The 22,925-nt window shown below is 41.8% G+C and overlaps 2 protein-coding genes across 6 annotated transcripts in view; one reads left to right on the top strand and one right to left on the bottom strand.

Moving 5' to 3' along the window:
- Positions 1 to 11,894, bottom strand: part of LOC136764858 (guanylate-binding protein 2) — a 17,072-nt gene extending 5,178 nt beyond the window's left edge. Inside the window, exons 1-9 of one of the 4 annotated variants that reach the window (XM_066719206.1) lie at positions 11,829 to 11,894; positions 5,655 to 5,855; positions 4,724 to 4,851; positions 3,845 to 3,954; positions 2,935 to 3,149; positions 2,412 to 2,654; positions 1,507 to 1,784; positions 839 to 1,051; positions 400 to 502 (exon numbers count right to left, since the gene is read on the bottom strand). In XM_066719206.1, the coding sequence (XP_066575303.1) occupies positions 400 to 502; positions 839 to 1,051; positions 1,507 to 1,784; positions 2,412 to 2,654; positions 2,935 to 3,149; positions 3,845 to 3,954; positions 4,724 to 4,851; positions 5,655 to 5,850 (1,486 nt within the window). In that variant the 5' untranslated portion in view covers positions 5,851 to 5,855; positions 11,829 to 11,894. Of the gene's footprint in view, positions 1 to 399; positions 503 to 838; positions 1,052 to 1,506; positions 1,785 to 2,411; positions 2,655 to 2,934; positions 3,150 to 3,844; positions 3,955 to 4,723; positions 4,852 to 5,654; positions 5,856 to 10,024; positions 10,306 to 11,828 lie in introns of those variants that run through there. The other 3 variants (XM_066719208.1, XM_066719205.1, XM_066719207.1) reach the window with 3 other exon arrangements.
- LOC136764859 (guanylate-binding protein 1) lies at positions 10,744 to 22,925 on the top strand. Of its 2 annotated transcripts, none has more exons than XM_066719211.1 (11): positions 10,744 to 11,245; positions 13,246 to 13,443; positions 14,124 to 14,251; positions 16,040 to 16,149; positions 16,905 to 17,095; positions 17,563 to 17,805; positions 18,823 to 19,103; positions 19,253 to 19,465; positions 21,182 to 21,284; positions 21,626 to 21,819; positions 22,218 to 22,925. In XM_066719211.1, the coding sequence occupies exons 2-11, from the start codon at positions 13,248 to 13,250 to the stop codon at positions 22,428 to 22,430; spliced, it is 1,872 nt and encodes a 623-aa protein (XP_066575308.1). In that variant the 5' UTR covers positions 10,744 to 11,245; positions 13,246 to 13,247; the 3' UTR covers positions 22,431 to 22,925. The 2 variants fall into 2 exon arrangements, with proteins under 2 accessions (XP_066575308.1, XP_066575307.1); XM_066719210.1 differs by having other exon boundaries at positions 10,745 to 11,245; positions 13,240 to 13,443.

Genomic DNA, 22,925 nt, shown 5'->3' with positions numbered 1-22,925 from the left:
GGGCTGGGGAAGGGAATGATCCCTTTTTGTGGATAATGAAAGTTTTTCAAATGCACAATCATTTTCTTAGTTATCAGTTGTTAAGATACCAGTTCTACAGCCACTGGAAAATATTTGGCCGGGAGTTCCAACTTGATACTGGCTGATCACCATTCCCCCATTGAACTTGTACTACCCTCAGTCTTGCCCTGTACCCTTCCCCAACCTAGAGCTTTTGAAGAGTTATTGGTGCTGTAAGAGTTTGAAGCACATGCAGGCAACAGAGAACACTGAATCACACATATTGTAGTAAACGTGAAACGGGTAATTCAGATATTAATTTGCATGTACATACAGGTGAATTGTATAAATAGTGAATCACACCCCAAGGCTTTTTACTATGTTGTAAGTCCGGCTTACCAGCAATTTGTTTCTCGTTTTCACTGAGTTTCTGGTCAGCTTGAAGCACAGAGTTGGATTCAACGTCCTTCTCCTTCAGAAACTGATCCAAAACCTCCTCAGCCTGCAAAGCAAATGGGCACACATTATTTTTCTATTCAGACAATCTTAAGAAGAAATAAATGAAATCTATCTGGATATTAATATGAGATCTACAGAATCAAGCTCATTGTCCATTGAGAACATTATTGCAAATAAAACCATCCTTTTCCAAACCCCTAAAATGGTATCAGCATGATCTCTGGCTGACTATCTGTCTAACCAAATTAAACTCATCTCGTCTTTGTTCAAGTAGTAGAACAGTCTGGATTAAAGCATGTCCTTCTTTCTCCTACTAAAGTGGAGGGTTTTGGACCCCGATGAGCAACATGGGATCCTGCAGTTTGGTGTGTGTGCCTACCTTCACTCCTTTGTTGGGCTTGGCACGGTATTGTGCAACAATGGCATCACGGTCTACACAGTATAGCTCGTAGCCGCCTGGCTTGGCAAAAAAGCCATCCTTAAGCTTTTTGGCCATCGGAGTGGACAGATCCTTCAGCAGGGCACAACAGACTTTCTCAGAGATGTCTTCGTTCTCCATGAGCAGGGTCGTGTAATGCTCTGCTATCTTTTCCTGGGGATGACAAGATTTCAGGAATACAGGGTTGGTCAAGAAACAAGAGATGTTAGACATGTGCAACTTCCAGGGCAACCATATAATGGGAAGGCTAGGTACTGTCCTATGAAAATGGAAATGGTCAAGAAGTACATGCAGAACCCCTATCTCAGTTGCTGGAGGGACCACGTTACTATGCCTCACCTCTCAATCAGACTTGGGCTCAAATGCATTTGAAAATACTTTTCTCACCCGTCTAGTAGGAGCATTGCCTGCGTTCGAACCCACAATCTCCTGGCTGTGCAACTCATCCTGAGCTCCAGGTGAAGGTTATCATCAGATGAGTTACTCAAAAGCCCATTTCCTTCATATTCATATACTATAGAACTGCAGTCTTCTACTGACAGGATCACACTTCCCTCTAATTCACAGGGTCCTAAGGAGCGAGAGCTTGGAAAGAAATGTCCGCCTACCCCCAGGACCTTCATGTGCTGGGCATCATTGTCTTTGAAGGACCTCTTCATGAAAGCTTCAAGTGCAAGTGTTTCCCAGTGCTGGTGCTGATGAGAAATCTCATCCATGCTCACTGGGAAGACCAGGGCACCTTTCATCCCGTTCTGGTACAAGGAAAGTCCCTCCTGCACTGCTGCCTGATTCTCAATCTGTGCCATCGTCACCACGGCGTTCTCCAGGCAGGGTACAGAACCACTGGAGATGGTTTCCACGTAGGTGCTCACCAGGATGCCCAGCACTGGGACCACAGAATTGACAGATGGGAAGGTTATTGCTAAAACACTCCACAAGCTGCAAAAGTGATTTATGTGATGCTTGTGAAAACCCCTCTTAATTTGGAAGATTAGCCCAGCAGTACAGAGACAGTTTAAATCCAGTATTGCAAACATCTAGCTGTCAACACCTGATGGTTTTTGGGAAATAATAGGATATGAGACTCAACCCAGAAAGTTACAAAAAACTGAGGATAAACTTTGGGGTGATTTTTTGTGTAACACTATCTTCTCTGCTGTTTGTCGTTATGGAATTTCAATTGTCAAGCTGTGAATGACAATTGTTGCATAATAAACTGTATACCAGTGATCCTCCCTTATCTAAATCTGAGCTTTTGAGCATATGGGGAACTAAAAATAAATACATTGACAAAGAATCACAAAGAAACAGCTTTAGTTTGCTCTGAAATTATTCTTGCATTTCTGTGAAATGGACAGACGGACATAGGATTTGAACGCTATGAGGATCTTCCTGAGTGTTACACATTATCACACGAAGATGACTAAATAAGCCAGTGGAAACATAAGCACAAGGCTTTGTTTTTTGTTGTTGTTGTCTAGCAAAGCCTCAGTGAAGACGCCGGCTTACTCACTCCTCCCAGTGACCTGGTGTCCTCCTTGTACGGTTTTGATGGGACTCTGGTTGAAGACGTGATCACAGAAGTGTTTGGTGGTAGCCAGGAAGGAACTGCTTAGCTGGCTCTCCTGCAGGGTCTCCAGGCGGATCATGTCATCTGGGGAAGCTGGGGTCCCAAAAACGAAGCAACGCCGTGAGGGGAAGAAGTTACGGATGCACTGCCGGGGGAGGTTGTAGTCTGACACTTTCTTATTGCTGCCTGGAGGTACAGGAGACACTGTTATGCAGAGCTGCACAATGTTCAAGCACATTTCTCAGTTTACAGAATAAAAGAAAATAATAAATCATACTAATAACTGTAAATCTAATCTCCAGTCATTTCCCATTTTTTGCAAATTTGGAGTTGCCAGTTGCTCAACTCAACCCACTGCTCTAAACTTTCCAGGAAACAACTAACTAGTATCTGATTGAACCTGAATTGCTGTTCTCTGTACCTTTGAAACACCTACAGCTCCCCGGGCAACTGTGTGATGTCTTACCTTTCTTGAGGCTGAGAGCATGTTCCAGATACTGGTCCTCGCTCACCGACCTCCCATCAATCTTCAGCTCCAGGGTGAAGTCCCGCACTGCCCACACAAAAATGGGGAAGAAGCGCACATATTGAGTGTCCTCTTCCTCATCCTCCTCCTCTTGGCCTGGCTTGGCCTTTCCTGGAGATTTCACCTTGATCAGGTCAGTCAGCTCTGTCACATATCTTCAGCAGCTCAGGAATAACAGGATCTGAACTCCTATACTTAATCCAGGGCTGTAATCCCCAATGTGGTCCTCTGAATTTCCCCAGAAAACATACCTTTGCATCATGTTATGTGAGGAGTTAAATTCAAAACAAGGGGCAGGAAAGAAGCCCTTCCATCTACTGCAAGTTCTCTGTCCTACTGGTTCTCATTCCAGTTAATTTATTGAATCAGTCATTGGCATAACTGGATGTACATTGACATTGCTCATAGGTTTTTATCTATGCATCTTGCTTGGTTGGCTCCCTCCAGGACCAGAAGCTATTATCACTGGTCTAGTATTACATTTATCAGGACTCTGCACCACACTACCTTAATTGGTTTCCAGCAGCTGTCAATGGTTCAGGAAACTGCCAAACAGCCCCTTCAAATTCCACCACCCACTACCTCCATTCATAGAACACAACCCTCATATCGTAGCATTTATTGTCAACTATAACTGAATCGACAGTAAAACATGTCGATACATCTACAGCTGTCTCTGTTAATAAAGATGTCTACCCTACTCTATGTTTCTTCCAGTACTCTACAGGAGTAGAGGTTCTTCCTAAATCACCAGACACTTATATATATTCTTAGCATTCTTTCCAAAAGTGTAACTGAATTAGGTTATGAGAACACTTGGGGCTTGGGACACAGCCAAGAGAAAGGATACTGCAGATTCTCCAGGGCATTGTTATCGATGGTCCCCTTGCTGTTGTAGATCAGCGTGCTGCTCAGAAGGATAGCCAGGGCGAAAATCCAGCAGTCATTCTTTTGGTCGCCCTAAAAAGATACCCCCCCATTAACTCGGGGACACAGGGGGCAAAATCTGTGCTCCATGTATGTCACACTATACAATTTAACAGGCAGCTTCTCACTACCAGTAGTGTGGAGTAGTGGTTAGGACTTTACCTAGATTGCTCCAGTTATTTCCCAGCTGTATAAATGGGTAAAATGTATACAAATAATGTGATATCTTATAACAATTAAAATATATACATATCTTATATCTTATATGTGAAACACTTAGTAGGAGAAACATTATAATTTGTGAAAAAAAGAGCGGTAATGTGCGATCTCCACCATCACTGGTGGCAAATTACACACAGATTATACTGACCAGAGACTGGACAATGGCTGTTTTAAGTACACTCTAAAAAATAAAGGTTCTTTGGGGTTCTACTTAGCACCTTTTTGGTTATTGCTACCAAATTTGGGAACATTTAAAACAATGGTTCCAAATTTAAGAATCTAATTTGCACACAGTTTAAAAGGGCCATAAATTGTATTATAATGACAAGATTTAATGTGTATAGCTGCTTAATCATACCGTTTGGCTTAAAACTTCATTTTGTCTTTCTCAGTGTATAGTTCTACATGTTACTCATGTCTTTTAAAATTCATCTTTTATGGGTGAGAAGGGTGTTTCACAAATAGCACCATACATGGTTAATAATTTGTATTTAATCTGGTCATTAAAACACAGTTTTATTAAAATCCTATGTCCTTTGCGGTGTCCCGCCTCTTTAGCTTTGATCCCCTACTTGCTCACCTTCTCCACGTCCCCCAGCCCCTCGGTGTCTAGCAGCACCAGGGTCAGGTCAGGCTTAGTGGGGTGAGGGACACACCACATCCAGATGCCCTTGGTGTGGGACTGGATGGTGGAGCCCAGGGCAAATCCTAAAGCAACAGACAGGATAGACAAAGTGGGCACACAAAGTATATAGCTGAGCTAGAGGTGAGCACTTCTGTTAGACCTTAGCTCCTTCTAATGACCTGGTAAATGCCTGAACCATCAAAGTGCTTTGTTTCTGGCCCAATGCCATTACCAATTTCACTCCTTCTATTAGGTTTAGGGGGCTGTTGGTGACTTGATTGTAAATGGTTTAAAACCTGTTATCTACATCCTGTGTGAATTACAACTAGGGCCAAATTAAAGGAGCTCGGAAATCTTAGAATGGAGACAGGCTGAAATATGAAGAGAGAAAGAGCAACAAGATGATGATAGCCTGAAGGAAGTCTGAATCCTTTGAAAACATGAGAGCAGAACAGAAAACATACAATGTGGGTTTTGTTTTACTTTCTGATGTATAAAGACTGAAAATAATCATCAGGGATGAGGAGAGACATGTGTCTTAGAAGAAATAAAATAATTATGCATTTTATTTTTATTTTCAGCAGAGAAGGCTGTTATTGATGGTAGGGTCAATCCTTATAAATAACTGACTATTGAGCATAAATATATTTTGTACCAATTAAAAACAACTGGACCAGCACATGAACTGTGCAGATGAGATTCTGTAAATTAATCCCTTCATTTCTTCCCACTCACAGAAGATTACTCAACACAGACACAAATCTCTAACTGCAGTGTTATCCTATATCCAGTCCCTCCCACAATTGAACAATCAGCGCTATTATCATGCATGCAACCCGGTGCTAAATAGGGAAACCCCAAGCTGGTTTATTCCCCAGTGACTCACCCTCTCTCTGCCCCGCCAGCTTGTTCATGAGGTAGGATTTTCCAGTGCGGTACATTCCAACCACAGACACGGCCACCACCGGCTGGCGGATCCCGTCCAGGATTTGAAGCGCCAGTGGATTAACGTGGAGCTGGCTGTCCGATCCGTTCTCGATCAGGCACACGGGGCTTGGCATGGACACTGTGTTGCTTGCCATGGCTTCTGTTAACAGACACATAGAGGGACACTTAGTGACTCAGTCAGGGCTGGTGCAAAGGTCCCAGGCTGTTACTATTGCTGTGCAGTATGTACAGTATGCATGCTAGAACACAATTGAAGGGTGAATAACATTTTGTGGCATATTCTACTTTGTAGTTTATCAGTGTAATTTTACCGCATCCCTGATTTTGTCATCCTGGAAAACCCGCCTAGTTTGCACAATTGTTGAGCTGTGCCTGGATATGTTGAAACTTATTATGCAGTTTGGAAATGGAAGCAGAGTAGCAGGCATCACACAGAATTAATGGATGTCACCTATTTCTCCATTACCTCTTTCAAACCATCAGTTGTACAAGAATAGTGTTGAACACTTTGGCTTGGATTAAATCAAAACTTTGACACACCTGCCAATAGAAATATACAGAAGTGTACTCATTTTTAGTAAACTGCTACTTTCTTCTAATCATAAATGACTCCCTTAATTTCTTCCCACTGCATTACTGAAGTTAGAGATTTGTGTCTGTGTTAAGCGTTATCCTATATCCATTCCCTCCCTAAAGTTATCTAAAAATATCCCCAAGACTGCAGGGGTGAGAAAAATAGGCAATTGAAATGGTGCAAAGTTTATTTTTAATCATCCTCTATATAGAAAAGACAACAAAGGAGGGTATGAGGTCCCAGATTATCACTGTATTAGTACATAGATCATTTATAGGAACATTAACAAACACAATAACATCAATCACATGAAAAAGGCATAATCAGGTAAAGCATGCAAGAACTATAATGCTGCTCTGCAAACACTGATGTAAAGAGAAGACAGAGATGGATAGATAGATAATCCAAACTAATCTTTCTTTCAAGGGTGTTGATTATGCATCAAGGCACCAATCACAAACAATGAAAAAAGCGGTTTCCAGACCATGTCAAATTCTGGGGATTCATGGTGAACTCTTGCAGTTAGTCTCTCAAAGTACTGTGCATTCTGTCCTTCATTCGAGTCAGGTGAAAGTGAAAGTTTTGTGAAATAACGTCCTGCTTTTGCAAGAGTGAGAAGTGAGAGCGAGTATTCCGCCTGCTGTTTGGAATGGAAGCCGCACCCGGCAGGGCCCTGCTTGTGGCAGTACTGTTTGTGAGGTGCAAGACCATTTTAAGAGATAACTGACCTGCAGGCGAAGTAGAGTTTAATGTGTGGCACGCGTTTCCAAATATGCTATCAATCGACAAAATTTTTTGCCAAGGGGCTGTGACACTGGAATCACAGACCAAGATGAGGGACATGCAGATCTGCGCAAGCACCACTGATTTGTTCCTTATCTCTAGCACAGTGGCCACCCTCAGCTGATCCAGTGTGGTTAACAGGAGAAATTAATTCCTCTTTGCAAAGAGTTCTCCACACTCTGTGACATCCAACATACCCGTGTCTGCTTTACCAGGATCTCACTATGCTTAAGTAAGCATCACTGTACTAGCACCATGGCATACCACTGAACTTTATAAGGGCCCTGATGGGGAAGGGGGAGTGGGGGGGGGTTTCCCTGCAAGATTCAAAGGGCTATTCCTTACATTCCTTACATTCCTTACTTTGGGAAACCAAACAAGCTACATAATGTGGGAAAAACCCTGACTTATACAGCATGCTAGCAATTCATTCTTGTCTTGTCTCTGAAGAATAAACAAGTACTTTGGAACCATCTAGAAATAATATACAGTGAGGGAAAAAAGTATTTGATCCCCTGCTGATTTTGTACGTTTGCCCACTGACAAAGAAATGATCAGTCTATAATTTTAATGGTAGGTGTATTTTAACAGTAAGAGACAGAATAACAACAAAAAAATCCAGAAAAATGCATTTCAAAAAAGTTATAAATTGATTTGCATGTTAATGAGGGAAATAAGTATTCAATAAGGGAATAGTCCAGCTGAATCAACACAAGGTAGCCCACTGAAATAAATATATGGTGTGGAAGTAAATAAATACATAAGTAAATCTTGACTCGTTTAATTTGACTAAGAGGTGAGTCCTGTACAGCATGTCACAACTTGCTTTTACTTAAAACACTACAAATACCATTCATATCTAGTGAACAGCATATGGGGCTTCTTACACAGGCATACTGATTTCTTACAAAAAAATTGAATATAATATTTATAGGCTGGACAACCTTCTGTTATGGACTGTGGAGGCAGGAGACTGAAGACCGTTTTCATGACTATTTCAGATGAAAGATGTGTGTAAATCTGGGGCAAACCAGGATCTTACAGGCTGGGTGACTCGTTGCTGTTCTTCTTACAAGTGGAGTTTGAGAGAGGAGTGGAGGAAAGTACAGTGTGTTATCATGGCTCCAAGGAAAGAGATGAAGGATGGTGGTCTACCAGTGATCTCCCAAGCAAGAAAATGGGAGAGCAAGCAATTTTGATGGATAAGAATGAAGCTCTTAAGTGCCACAGAATGCTGTGATCAAAGAAAAGATACAGGAAAAACTGGTAGCTTTATGTAAGAAAGGAGGGACTGAGGCGTCAGCATGAGTCAAAGTGAAGAACAGGCCACGTCAGACTGGTGAAAGCCCCACATACATAGCCTAAGTGTACCAGGTAGCACCTCCAGAGTGAACACAATGGATTGGTAAAGTTACAGAAACAATGCAGTTGAACCATAGCATGGTACAGTTTGAGTTTACACTATGCCCTGAACTCCCCAACAAGAGATTTTGTGTTTGATTGTGTGTGTATGTGTACAGACAGACATCCTTCACCAGGTGAATACAAAGCTTTGCGTTGCGTTTTCATGTTGTGTGGAACAGAAAGCTTATAAACGACTGTCCAGCTTGTTGAAAAGGGCGAATTATATTTGAGGCAGCAGATACCGGGAAGCAGACTCTGATAAAGACTGTGAATCACTGGAAAAATAAAATAATTTAAGGATCTTCGCCCCCTTCCAGGAGGAGCAGCAATTGGGCATTAGGTTTTACTTTCGACAACACAAATAGGCTAAACATTAATTAAAATGTATATCAAATACATCTCTACAGCTGTCCCTTACGTTGCGTAATATAGGTTTACAGAAACCGATTATTTTAATTACATGTGAGAGCATAATCAAATAATTTCAGAATCTGTATGTTTCGACCTATTGCCTATAACAAATTAATACTGATAAATACATTGCCGAGGCTTTATTGAATTTAAGCACAGCCTAGAACAATCTATTACTGCGCATGCATCATAAAGGTTGCGAGCATAATACAAATATCACTTTAATACTTCATGTGCACTCTCGTGGAATTAGCACTACAATGCTGCATTAATCAATCAGACAATTTAGAGCAGACATCATGCAAATGAACACTTTAGTGATATTGAAAATAACCCCAGTATAAACAGTATAAACCCGGAACAGGCATTATGATACACACTGTGGTAGTTGTTCCTTCATTTTTCACCCCTTTGATGGAAATGAACAACGGTAAGCAGATATAACTCTGTTACATGTATACGATTATAATGTTTGACAATGGGGTCTTCTTGTAATACAAGATCAAGCACAGCACAACCATATTCTTCTAATTACTTAGGCGTATTATTAGTAGACGCTCTTTTTCAGGGCATTAGTTTAGACAATATGCAGTTTAAGTATTGAAAATGTGCAATAATAACCATATAAACTAAGATACATTTTTGCTTTAGTTTAGAAAAAAAAAAAAAACCTTAACGTGCCCCATCTCCCCTCTGCTGTTTGACTAATTTCAGATCGAAACCAAAATATTTAAAACGGGCAGAACATAAAACGAGATCCACATTTGTAACTTCCCAAGCTCTGGCATTAAGGGCCATGGTTTTCAGCACAATGATAATTTGATTGTCACTAAGTGGCCATTTGTCTGCAAAACTAAACTAGAATAAGCAAAAGACAAACGCGGAGCTTCTCGATTCATGACGCCCTTCTAACACAAACAATAATAAAATCTCCCCCCATCGACGTGCATCGTTTTATTGCGACATCCTTCGCAATATTTTGATGTAATTATTAAACGATTGCTTTAGCCTTTAGTAGATCAATTCAAATGCGTCGAATGAGTTCTCCCGTCTGTAACACTGCTGTGAAGAAACGAGAAAAATATCGTCTGTGAACAAAAGTAAATGCGCACACTTCAAAATGTGTTAAAACGTACCTGCTGTAATCGATGAGCGCTGTTTTCTGCTGTTTTTGCAATCAAACCCCCGAAATGTCAGTTTGCTCAAAGTGACGTCCCTGTAGTCTGGCGAGGGAGTCTGTCTCAGCGCTCAGAAAGCAAACGGGTTTAATCCTTTGCTCAGATCGAAAGTGAAAGCGCCTCGGTGCCAAATGGCAGCATCCCGCTGTGTTGACCTTGAACTTGGATCCAATGCAAACTGCATGATGATCTCATATCTGCATGTGTGGTGTAGTTTTATACCTGCATGGGTCTGAATCTTCTGGTTTAGGGACTGCAGACTACCGTCTATGGAGGCGAGGCGATGTTTCACCCCCCCCCCCCAGACATGTTAGTGTCTGAGACATCTCAGACATGTTAGTGTAAAAGCCGGCACTCGACTAGTTATTGAGCACTGCTATCCAAGCAAAAGCATGTAAACAATCGCCAACAGCAGGAAGACAAAACGGCTACAAGTGTCATTGTACTCACAGGACACATGCGTTTTGAGTATGCCCGGATCAGACCAACTAAACCAATTGCACATGTCAGACCCTCTAAGTGGTGGTGGATTTACACTGTTTTCAGAAGGACGGGAGCCTTGACTCTTTCATTTGGAGCCACCACCCAGCTGGACAACCCACTGGTCAGCCGCACCTCATTCATTGGCACACAGCATGACATGGAAGGGTTAATGAGTGCGCTCCACCCGTGTCTTTGTGGTTTCAGTCACAACGAAACGTCTTACGGGAAGCGAGGCAGCTAAGCCTGCTGATAAAATATCTCCCGGTTTTCTGCTCACACGACACTTTTTTTCTCCCCAGGAGCTTAAAACGTCCAAAAGTCACATTTGCACAGGGATGATACGATCGAAGGGATACGATCGGCTCAAGATGACACTCAAGACACTGGGGGGGCTTTTCTTCATTTCTTAAAAAAACAAAACCAAACAAACAAGATAAGGAAAAACAGAGAAATGCTTCAGAGTGGATTGGCATGCAGCCTAAACCGGGATAGATAGTTTGAAAATAGTCTCTCCGTGCAACTCCAGGGCAGTGCAAGGAAACAGCCCGATTTTTGGAAACGGGAAAAGGTGTTCATATTTGTTTCGCTTTCGAGGAGACTGCAGCCGCCCATACACGATAACAAGTCATCCTGACAGCATCCGAGCACAGACGCGCAGTGCTACATCTGACAGCTGGGGTCACAGTTTCTAAACGGGTAAGACGTTTCTTATTGAGAATAGTACTGCCAGATTTACAACTAAACTAGCCTACTACTACATCTCCCTAGGTAAAATGTAGGCCTATTTCGATTTTATTCATGCAAAAATGCGTTTTCTGGAGCGGCTGCCTGTGAAAGTGAAAGTAGAAGTCATGCAGTGTTTCCTTCTGGAGAGCGGGCATGGAAGCAGACAGGGCTCGGTCGCTCTACCCCTCCATTCACGAATTCGCACACCGACGCTTTTCCTAAATTGAACAGCCGACACACCGTCTACCACCCGAAGAAACAACGACTCGCTCAGATACAGCATCTTTAAACAGGACTGTATGCTGTGGGACTTAACGCATGCTCAGTTTTATTGATATTTGATTCGCAGAAATCCGTCCGCTTCGTCTTTAAGTGAAAATAATTAATATTCTTAGAAATAAAGGTCAAGTTCAGTGGAAAGGCTTTGTGCTGTAAAATATATTTTGTAATAGTCTGCTTTTTAATAAGTATTAAGCTATTATGTGAGTTGCATTTAAGATTTTTTGTTTTATAGCGATTTGTATGAAACTTTATTGTGCCGCGGCCCACTTACCCAATTAAAGCACTTCAGAGGACCACCCGCCCCTGGTCACAAACGTTCAATTATCTAGCAACTTTAATGGATGCGGCTGAATTGCTAATTTGCTGTGTCTGTGCAGCAGATAAGTGGGCACGGTTTAGTCGAGCAGGAAAGCCTACTTGTTAATTAGAAAAAAAAAAAAAAAATTATGATTTTATTTAACATGAGGTAACCTCATTTTCAAATTAATTATCATCAGTAAAATATGAATTAATGTCCGAAACAAGCAGGACTCATTTGCATTTTTACTAACTTTATTTTGCGAGCACAAGATTTAAGATTTAGATTTAAGATTTAAATCTGGAATTCAAGATTTAAGTTAAAATTTTATTTCAAAGTAAAATATATATTTTTTACGGCACTTTTAGTAGTAAATTATCTAGATAAACTATTTATTATCTGAAAAGCAATTATGTACCAAACTTTCTACGTGCAATTCCAGAGATAAAAGACATGTAGCTATAAAGTATTTCACACGCCTGTCGGTGCTGTTTTCAATAACAACATATGCCTTTAACACGCTCATGATACTCTGCCTTCACCATGTGGACAGAGCGCAGAACTGCATTTCATCTTTCATTAGCATTCCTGCACACAGCAATTCATACACATAATAGACACTTGAGATATGTTGTTAGCATTTACACCAATCAACCATAACATTATGACCACTGACTGGTGAAGTGAATAACACTGATAATCTTGTTAGGATCTCCAAAACTGCAGCTCTTGTGGGGTGTTCCCGGTCTGCAGTGGTCAGTACCTATCAAAAGTGGTCCAAGGAAGGAAAAGCGGTGAACTGGCGACAGGGTCATGGGCGGCCAAGGCTCATTGATGCACATGGGGAGCGAAGGCTGGCCAGTGTGGTCTGATCCAACGGACGAGCTACTGTAACTCAAATTGCTGAAAAAGTGAATGCTGGTTCTGATAGAAAGGTGTCAGATCACACAGTGCATCACAGTTTGTTGCGTATGGGGCTGCGTAGCTGCAGACCAGTCAGGGTGCCCATGCTGACCCCTGTCCACTGCCAAAAGCACCTACAATGGGCCACAGACAAGTCCGATCCATGGAGGCCCCACCTCACAACTTACAGGACTTAAAGGATCTGCTGCTAACGTATTGTTGCCAGATACCACAGCACACCTTCAGAGGTCTAGTGGAGTCCATGCCTCGACGGGTCACGGCTGTTTTGGCGGCAAAAGTGGGACCTACACAATATTAGGCAGGTGGTCATAATGTTATGGCTGATTGGTGTATACCTAATAAATGCGGCGTACCTAGTTTACAGACACATGGTTACCAAAGGAGTTCTACACATACATACTACATACATTTTGGTAGCAAACAGGTGGCCAAAGATCTTACCTAGTACCCCAATGCACAGGAGCAGTCATGGCCAACAGCAGGGTGCAGAAGTCAGCCCCAGTGTGTCTGATTGAGAATGGCGAGGACGGGCAGCTGCAGGTCATTCCTGAGGCATTGGACGTCCTGAGGCACATCGAACAGCCGGTAGTGGTGGTGGCGGTGGTTGGGCTGTATCGCACCGGCAAATCCTACCTCATGAACAAGCTGGCGGGGAAGACGCAAGGTGAGTTACCTCCTGGCCTTATTCAAAATGATGATTCTTATTACTAATAATAATACAGTAGACTTTTGATAATCCAAAATCACCAATAATAAAAACATCGAAATTTCCATGATGATTGCTATTCCAAAATACACTGATGTAGGTATAATTAGTCTTTAACTATTTATCCAAAGCCTCTTTCATAAATAATTAATAAATAATAATACAATAAAAAATAAATCCTGTCGATATTCCATGACTTATACATATACAAAATATTATAAATGATTCAATATTGTATATTAGAACATATATTAGAATCAGCTTTGAAAAATCATTGTCATTAATCTGTGTCAAAATCTCAAGTGCCCGGTTATTCTGTCAATCAGATAAACCTTGGGGATAATCGAGAGTCTGCTGTAATAATAATGGAAACCAACCAGCATACCAGGGTTGGGAACCACTGCTAGATATGTCTTTCCAATTCCCTCTCAAGTTATCTGCTTCAGCAGCAATGCACCCGCACCATAGCTGGATTTAATAATAAGCAGGTTTACTAGAGCAAAGAATGAGTGAAATTAGGGGTCTGATGGAGTTATTTTGAAATAACCACTAAGACAACACTGAACTGAGAAGCCCGGTATGTCTGACAATCATGTTCTGTACTTACAAGAGGTCTTTCTCTTCCCTCTCTTCCTCAGGATTCTCCCTGGGCTCCACCATCCAGTCCCACACCAAGGGCATCTGGATGTGGTGTGTCCCTCACCCTACTAAGCCTGACCTGACCCTGGTGCTGCTAGACACTGAGGGGCTGGGGGACGTGGAGAAAGTGAGCTGAGCTAAAGGGGGGGGGCACAGCAAAAGAAGTAGGATTTGAATAAATCTGTGTTTTCATTACCAGATTAACTAAATTAATAATAATAATAATAATAATAATAATAATAATAATAATATTTGATATGATAGGGGGGTTCCATCAGGTCACAGAAGTAGCCTCTCCCCTCTTCTGGGTCCAGGCTACACTTTCACTTTCCATTCAGATCCCATTATCTCGTCTGTTTCACAATGAGTCACTGTAACACTGCAACAACAGTCTGTGTGACTCACCACAGCACTCCGCCAGATCCACAAAAACACTCTGGACACAAAGAGGTTGTGCACATGCTCTGTTCTTTCTTGCATTTCATTTCCTGCTTGGTGCTGCAAGACTTTGATGCCTCTTGTGGGATTGGGGCTTTCCCGTCTTCTCTTATACTCCTGTTAGGGAAGCTGGGCTCGGATAGAACATATTGGGTGTTTTGGTGTCATTGTAGTTAAAACAGCCGTTGTCCGGTCTCTGCTCAGTGTAATGTTTCACCTACTAACTAAGTGTTCCACCTAAAAAGTGGGAACAAGGTCAGCAAGTGTGTCAGTGCTGACTGAGAAAAGAACAAAGGAGAAGCTGGATCAGAGAACTGCCATTTCAAATGTGATGCTGTAGCCGCAGCAGCACGAATGGAGCCACACATCCTTTCCTGTTTTTACATCATCTCACAAATCTTTTTCCTATTATCTATTTTAATCAAGGCATTCTTCCATGTGGGCAGGGAGGGGATTTATACTGTGTCAATGGGTAGGAGTGATTTAAAGAGGTACATTAACAAAGAACCACAGTACAATGCAAATTTTATGGCATAGTTCCTAGTATCTGCAACCTTGGACTAGAAGAGTCATTCAGAACTCAGCCTAAAGACCCCGTGGCTTTCCAGACTCTGAGTTTCACATCCCTGATCTGGCCAAATGCAGAAATGGTTGATCCTGGATAAGATCAAAGCTCAATGTTACATCTCTTCATCGGGTCCATTGTGTGTTTTTTATTTTTGTCTGTACAGGAAATGGTTTCATCTGCAATGCTTGTGGGGTGTCAGTCTGTCTACACGGCCCCTGCTTGTTTATTTGCTTAATTAACACGCCAATGGATGTGCTGCTGTTTACAGTGGCAGTGGTGTTAAATTGCACTGATGTTATCAGTATGTAAGCCTACCTACTCACTACTCGGCAGTGCTGTATATAGTATAGTGATGTTACTTTGTATGTGTAAATTGCAAAACACCTCTATAGTTGCAATAATGTTGTTTCACCCCTCACGAACGTTTTTCACTGCCTGTATATTACAACAGCTAATAAACAGTGGGGCTGTAGTCAGCTTGTGAATCAGATCATTTGAACAGAACACAGGTTGTGTGCATGATCTGTGCTGCTGCATCTAATTTGGAAGGGGGTTGCCATTGGATCACAGTAAGAAGCCTCTTGTCAGACAAGAAAAGGCATCCAGTTATAAAGGTAGTTGCTGAGCTGCTGTGGGATTCAATCACTGTCACTCGAGATTCCACGACACACACACCACTGCACCAGCAGGGTCGCCACTCTTGGTGGGAAAATTCACACACCCAGGGCTTTGCAATGACACCCAAAGCCCTGGGTGTGGAATTTTCTGGTAGGTATTGGATTGAAAAGCAGATTTAAAACCCAGATTGTTTACTGGTGTTAAACACTCCTCCACCCCAAAGCTCTCAGGGACAATCCATGCAGCAACCAGCTCTGACAGTGACTTTTTTACACCTGCGCCTTTCCCCAGGGAGACGAGAAGAATGACAACTGGATCTTTGCTTTGGCAGTCCTGTTAAGCAGCACCCTGGTGTACAACAGCACGGGGACCATCAACAACAATGCGGTCCAGCAGCTGCAGTATCCTTCAGAGCGGCCATGTTCTCCAGACTGTACTGTTGTTCAAAATAGTGCCCACGGGGAGTGACAGTGACTCTTGGTGTGAAAATCCTTTCGGAAGTGTTTGTGTGTCATTATATTATTATTATACATTTCTTGGCAGAGGCCCTTATCTAGGGCGACATACAGGTAACACAAACATTACACAATCGCAGTAATACAAATCAATCCAAAATTTAATTTTAGTTTTACAAAAGTGCAGTAGTATAACCAATCAAGCACAATTAAAGAATTACAAAAATACAATTAATTTAAAATAAAAATAATATAAGTGTTGTGGGGTATGAATAGTGGAAAGGCCTTTATGAGAAAACAGTACCACTAAACCTCTCCCAGTCTCATTCAATACTATGAAAACATTTTGGAATCATTGACAAGTGTCCGTTTGTGGCTCTGAGGTAGTTGTTCTCACTGTCTACACTTCAGAGATGCTTAGCTTTTGCAATGTGGACTCACTCCAGCTGTATTGTTTAAACAGCTACTTTAGTTAAATCAACATAACTCATTTAGAAGCTTCATATTCAGCTGCTTTGGCTTGATTAGATTACTAATTTCAACCCAGGAAAAAATTAGAACATGATGTTTGTTATAGTCAGCTTGAGAGATTGTGAGTAAAAAATACAACCACATGCTGACCAGATGATCACAGCATCTCTGCTGTCCCATGTTGTTGTTCTTTTTCGGGGAGGTTCTTCCCTTAACACGGGCATCTGCAGCTATGTCACTGAGCTTACTGAGCACATCAAGGTGAAATCCCAGACAGACGAGGAGGACGAGTCCAACGAGTTTGCCCGTTTCTTCCCCTCCTTCGTGTGGACAGTGCGAGACTTCACCCTGGACCTGGTGATTGATGGCCAGCAGGTCACAGCGGATGAATACTTGGATAACTCACTGAAGCTGAAACCTGGTAATGCCCTTAATCAACTCAGACAACTACTTTATGAGGACTCACACCTATATGAACAAAAACAAGGTTTAGGTCGGGAGACCCCAAACCTGGTTTCTCAGGGAGTAATACTGGGTGTATGTGGACATTTCAACCTCATGAGTTCTTGTGTTGATCATATAGGTAATGGTTAAAGTTGGGTTCGGGCTGAGGGAGAGGGTTATAGAACACTGTTGGGGTTGAGACTGGCTTCAGCATGTGATCACCATCAGAATGAACAGAAATTGGATAATATATTCAGCTGTTATTAACACCATAATTAATTAGGAATTGGCTGCCAGTGTAGCCAGTAAAGCAGCCTTTGTATGTTTGGGAAGACAGTCCAAATAAAGGGGAATTCAAGCCCCAGGGAAGAGTCTTTGTAAGACACATGCAGCTGGCAGGCCTGAAGAGATTAAGCATGAATTATTAATTTTTCCTTCCCAAAGGTCATAACAAATCCTCCCAGCAATACAACCTGCCCCGTGAGTGTATCCGGAACTACTTCCCAACACGGAAATGCTTCGTGTTCACTCGTCCCACCACCCCTGAGAACATGAAGAGAATGGAAGAGCTGAGTGACAGCGACCTTGAGCCTGCATTTGTTCAGCAGGCCAGAGATTTCTCCAACCACACCTTTGCCCACGCCCAGACAAAAACCATGAAAGGGGGCTACACAGTCACTGGCAGGAGTGAGTAACTTTTTATACTTCATGATCTGGTCCACAGATGCCTTTGCACAAGATGACTGACAGCTGTGAACTGTTAACACTAGTGAGCTGAAAAGAGTGAAACACATTAGGTTCCAAAAAACCCAACACCACGACATTATAAACACTTAAATAGTATGACTTAGCTTACAATTAGGAAAGGCAATGTAAAGCACTTTGCATAGAAGTTCAGAATTGTTGATCACCCTGTGTCCCGCAGTGGGTTAAGACCACACATGAGAACCCTGCTTTCACACATTTTGGCCATATGTACCTCAATGGGTATCTGCAGCGCATGTTACTGTGCTTTATTTATTCACTTTACAATACCCCCAGGGTCACCAAACTGTCCTTTATGTCTGTTGGAGAGAAGGATTATGCTTATTCACCCCTCTCAAATATAATAAAACTACTCTTAGACTATGTTGCCATTATCTGAAGTCTTCTGTGGGTAAAACTAGAGATTAAAGAAATAAAAATGAAATAAAATTACTCTTTAAAAAAAAATCTGTTTAATCCCATACATCTGGGTTTGAGAATACTGTGTGGACCTCCTCAAAGCAATGTCCTGACTCACTTGTGTGAATAAGAGAATGTGTGTGAGCTCGGGAACTCACAGCGCAGAGCTGAGCAGACATTCAGTGCGACTGATTTATATTGGATTTTTTGTTCATTTTGATCCCAGTTACAAACGTTTAACGATTCAAAAGTATCATTATAGGAGAAGCCAATGTGAAAAAATACACATTGTGATCCGATTTGCAATTGCTGTATCAGTTTGTTGGCCAGTTTGTGAAGAGCGGATCGATATTTAACCTGTTAGCTAATAAATATAGACCGGATTGGGAATTTGCATCGGTGCACTTGTATCCCTAACAGCTGGACCAGTGTATCGATTTGAATCAGTGAATCGTTACACCCCTACTGATCATATTCACACATGTGCGCAGGGAATCTGATATGAAACAGAGTGTCTCATAGGAAGTTGCTGTTTTGCAGTGCTGGGGAGCCTGGCGGAGGCGTATGTCAAGGCAATCCGCAGCGGCCAGATCCCTTGCCTGGACAATGCCGTACTGGCACTGGCCCAGATCGAGAACAACAGAGCCCTGGACGACGCCATTTCATACTACCTGCAGGAGATGGAGCAGTGGGTGGCCTACCCCACCGAGACCCAGGAGGAACTCTCCGACCTCCACAGCAGATTTGAGAAGGAGGCAGTGAAGATCTTCATGGACAAGTCCTTCAAGGATGATGACCAGAAGTTCCAGCTCAAGCTCATGGTACAGGCAGAGGGGCAGGGTGGCAGGGGGTGGGTTGAATGACTTGAACTGAATGTTCCATCCAGAGTGTCCATTAATACATCTACTTTAGTCCTTTGAGTCTGAGACTGAGACTGAGGATCTTTCTTGTAATCTTCACATTAATCTAGGAATCTCTGCAGAAGAAATATCAGTCGATCTGTGAGAGAAATGAGAAGGAATCGAGAAAGGTTTGCGAGAGCATTATTATGAATCAGTTTGAAGTCCTGGAGGAGAAGGTAAAAGATGGGATCTACATGACTACAGGAGGGTATGAGGAATACAAGAGGGACCTGCAGGACTTCATCAGCAGATACAAGGAAGTTCCTTCTAAAGGAATTAAGGTAAGGTGGAGGTCAAAGGCTTTCTTCTAATTCCACCAGCAAGGGTCTGCATCTTGAGTAATTTCTTGATTGGTAAAACCTACTGTTGGCTTCTTTTCCACTGCCAAATTGGCCAATTTTGCAAAAGCAGGCTGTTGGTCAGGCAGGCAGGGGATCCCAGATTGTTCTGTTTGTTTTTTTATTTTTTATTTTAAGTATGGAAGAAAAACCCTAATTAATTTGTGTGTTTTTTATTAATTTATTTAGATTAATGAAAACATGAAAACACATAGTGATCGCCTATTGTCTTGATGATGATAATCCAAATATTAGATACTAGAATGTTACGCTCCTTATATTGGTATCATTTAATATGCTAATGGCCATGCCACCCTCAAGAAAGTCAGGGACCTCCAATGACTTCCCACACAGATTTCAAGCTGGGTGGACCAACATATGAACATAAGAAGGACATAAGATTGTCCTTACAGGGTCCTAAAATATCAAACATTTCACATTACAGAAACAAAACAGATTTACTGATTCCAGAGTCTGAGATAACAAGTTACTATCAGAAAGCCAGAGGGAATTCAGTATCATTAAACCAATTAAAAAAATGGAAATAACCAAAATATATATAAATACACATCTAATCTGAGAAACTGACTAGGTTACAAGACAAACAGTGAAGTATGAAATGAATGTCTTGCACACAACTTAGTAAATAAATTGATAAATGTAAACAACTGAATAGATAAATGTGAACAAATAACATCCATCCATCTTTGAAACCACTTATTATAGGGTCATGGAGAAGTTGGAGCCAATCCCAGCAATCATAGAGTGCAAGGCAGGAGAACACCTAGGACAGGACACCAGTCCATCGCTGAGCAACACACACAAACACAGGGCAATTTAGAGAGAGCAATCAACCTAACCCACATGTCTTTGGGCAATGGGAGGAAACCAGAATGCCCAGAGAAAATCCATGCAGAAATGGGGAGAATATGCAAACTCCACACAAGAGCTGTGAGGTAGCAGCACTAACCACCATGCCACCCCCAATTTGGACAATACAAGTCATATAAAATAGGAGACAGGGGCACACATTTCTGTTTAAAAACAACATGGAGCTAGTAATTTTAAAAGCAATACACCTGCACGTGTGACAAAAAACTATTAATATACGCATAAAACCTAAAACCAAAGAACGCCTGATGTGGGAGAAGAACCAAACAAATTAATTACATATACCAATTCTTGATTAAACTGTGTACCAACTCACCAACCCAAATATCCTCTCAGTATTTGTAATATTCTCACACATTAGCCATTCCCCTTTAGTGCAAACAGGCAAAGCAATCAGACACGCAGTGACTTAAGTTTCACTCCTTTCTTGTTAAGGCAACAGGCATGTTCTCCCAGCTCAGCTATTCCTGCACAGCACCCCTCTTTGTGAAAAGCTGAATCCCCTTTTTGAACCTATAATTGAGCAAATATCGCTACATTATTTGAACACATGGAATAATTTTCTTGTCTTACCAGTAATTTAAGTTGAGTAAAATGTTGTCTATATTACTACATAGTGTAATTTAAAATGTCAAATGTTAGGGAAATGCGGCATTGGAAATCTGCACCAGCTGATTTGTGGCTCTTCCCTGAACTCAAGGGCTGCGGTTTGCTCTTCCGCTGGGACTCGAATGCTCCTCTGATTGTTGCTTCTCTTTGTGATACCAGGCTGATGAAGTTCTGAAAGACTACCTGCAATCTAAAGAAGATATTGGCAAAGCTGTGCTGGCAGCAGATAAGTCATTGACTGAGGCTCAGAGGAGAATGGAAGGTGAAGTGCACCTATAAGGCCTATTTGGAATCAGCATTTAATTTTAAAGGACCAAACTACAGTTTTGGAGGAGGACGACTCCCAATCTCGCATCACTCCAAACAGATCCTCCCTCCTGTACACACACAATTATAAATAATAATAATAATAATAATAATAATAATAATAATAATAATAATAAATACCATGCAACAAGCTTGGTTTTCTCTGTGTCAGTAGCTTAATTTCACAGAACTCTGCAACCATGTTCCCATTTTGCTTAAAACACTAACAAGTTTTTGGAAGGTTTTGATTTGGCCTTGACTAAATGTGTCATCTGAACCCTGACTTTTTCCCTGCAGAGGAACAGGCGAGGACTGAGGCTGCGGAGCGGGAAAACAGAGCCATTCGGGAACAGCAGCATGTCCTGCAGCAGCAGATGGAGGACCAGGAGAGGACCTACAGAGAGAACATGGAACAGCTGCTGGTCAAGATGGAAGAGGACAGGAAGAATGCCATGCAGGAGCAAGAGAAAGTCATAGAGGCTCGACTCAAGGTAAAGCCCAACTGGGTCATAACTTTAATCACAACAGCCATGGTTTCTGAGGGAGGTCCACCTGCACCTCAGCAGCACTTTGCCACCAAACTGTGCAACCCAAGGGGTTGCCTTTGTTTACTTGATTCTTCATTTTGTTTGGGGTTTGCTCATTTCTGGTTTAAGTTCGATTGTGCGTTGCGCTTGTATCAAAATAGAAAAAAATGCTGGAATGAACCCGATTTTATATTGGTTGACGGCTTAAAGGGGACGGTGCTTGTTTAAAACTCATTGGTGGCAGGATGTGATGTCCCATATTGTTTGTCATTTTCTGTTGGTGCTCAATCTCTGACCTTCTGGACTACGTGGGCTCTCTTGGTCATACTATTCTCATGCCTGTGTCGTCTCTGTTGTTGCAGGAGCAAAAGGACCTCCTACAGCAGGGCTTCAATGACAGAGCTCAACAAATGGAGAACGAGATCAGCAGGCTTAGAGAGGAAGCACAACCAAAATCCCGGTCATGGTTTAGTAACGTTCTGGAAACAGTCGGGAATGTGGCTACTCTCTTCTTACCAGGGATTGCTGGAAAAGCATTGGGAATTGGATCCTCACTTATTTCGCGTTTTTTTTAGTGGGAAATAGACACATTTATGCTTCACATTGAGCCACATAGCTTCTATATGTCCCAGTCAATTGGTTTCCACCAAAAGGTACCCTCATTGTGCAGTTCATCCCAGCCAATTAGATTTTTCAAAGCTTGGTTTGGCAATCAAATAGGCCGTAACTAGTGTTCTTTTAATGCTGTCTTTCTTTTTGGCTACATGTCATTAGCATGCCACTATCTTCAGTGGCACTCTCTGTCTGAGATAAAAACAGCCCCCACCACACACCCACACCCAGACATTGACATGCTCTATGCATCAGCTTTTTGTGTTAGTGTTTCAATGACAAATAAACCTCTTATTCACCCAAAGGAGAATTTTATAGTTCAATTGTTGGGTATTCGCAAAACCAGATGATGAAATTGACTAATTATTTTTTAAGGCTAGTTTTCAAAAGGTATTTGTTAAAAGCAAAGCAAAATAAAGATGTTAATTACTAAATAAATACAACGCACACAAAATCAA

Source organism: Amia ocellicauda, chromosome 12 (assembly GCF_036373705.1).
Source record: "Amia ocellicauda isolate fAmiCal2 chromosome 12, fAmiCal2.hap1, whole genome shotgun sequence".
Classification (NCBI taxonomy): Eukaryota; Metazoa; Chordata; class Actinopteri; order Amiiformes; family Amiidae; genus Amia; species Amia ocellicauda.
The sequence above is the reverse complement of the archived record's forward strand: the minus strand, read 5'-3'. Positions and strand labels throughout refer to the sequence as shown.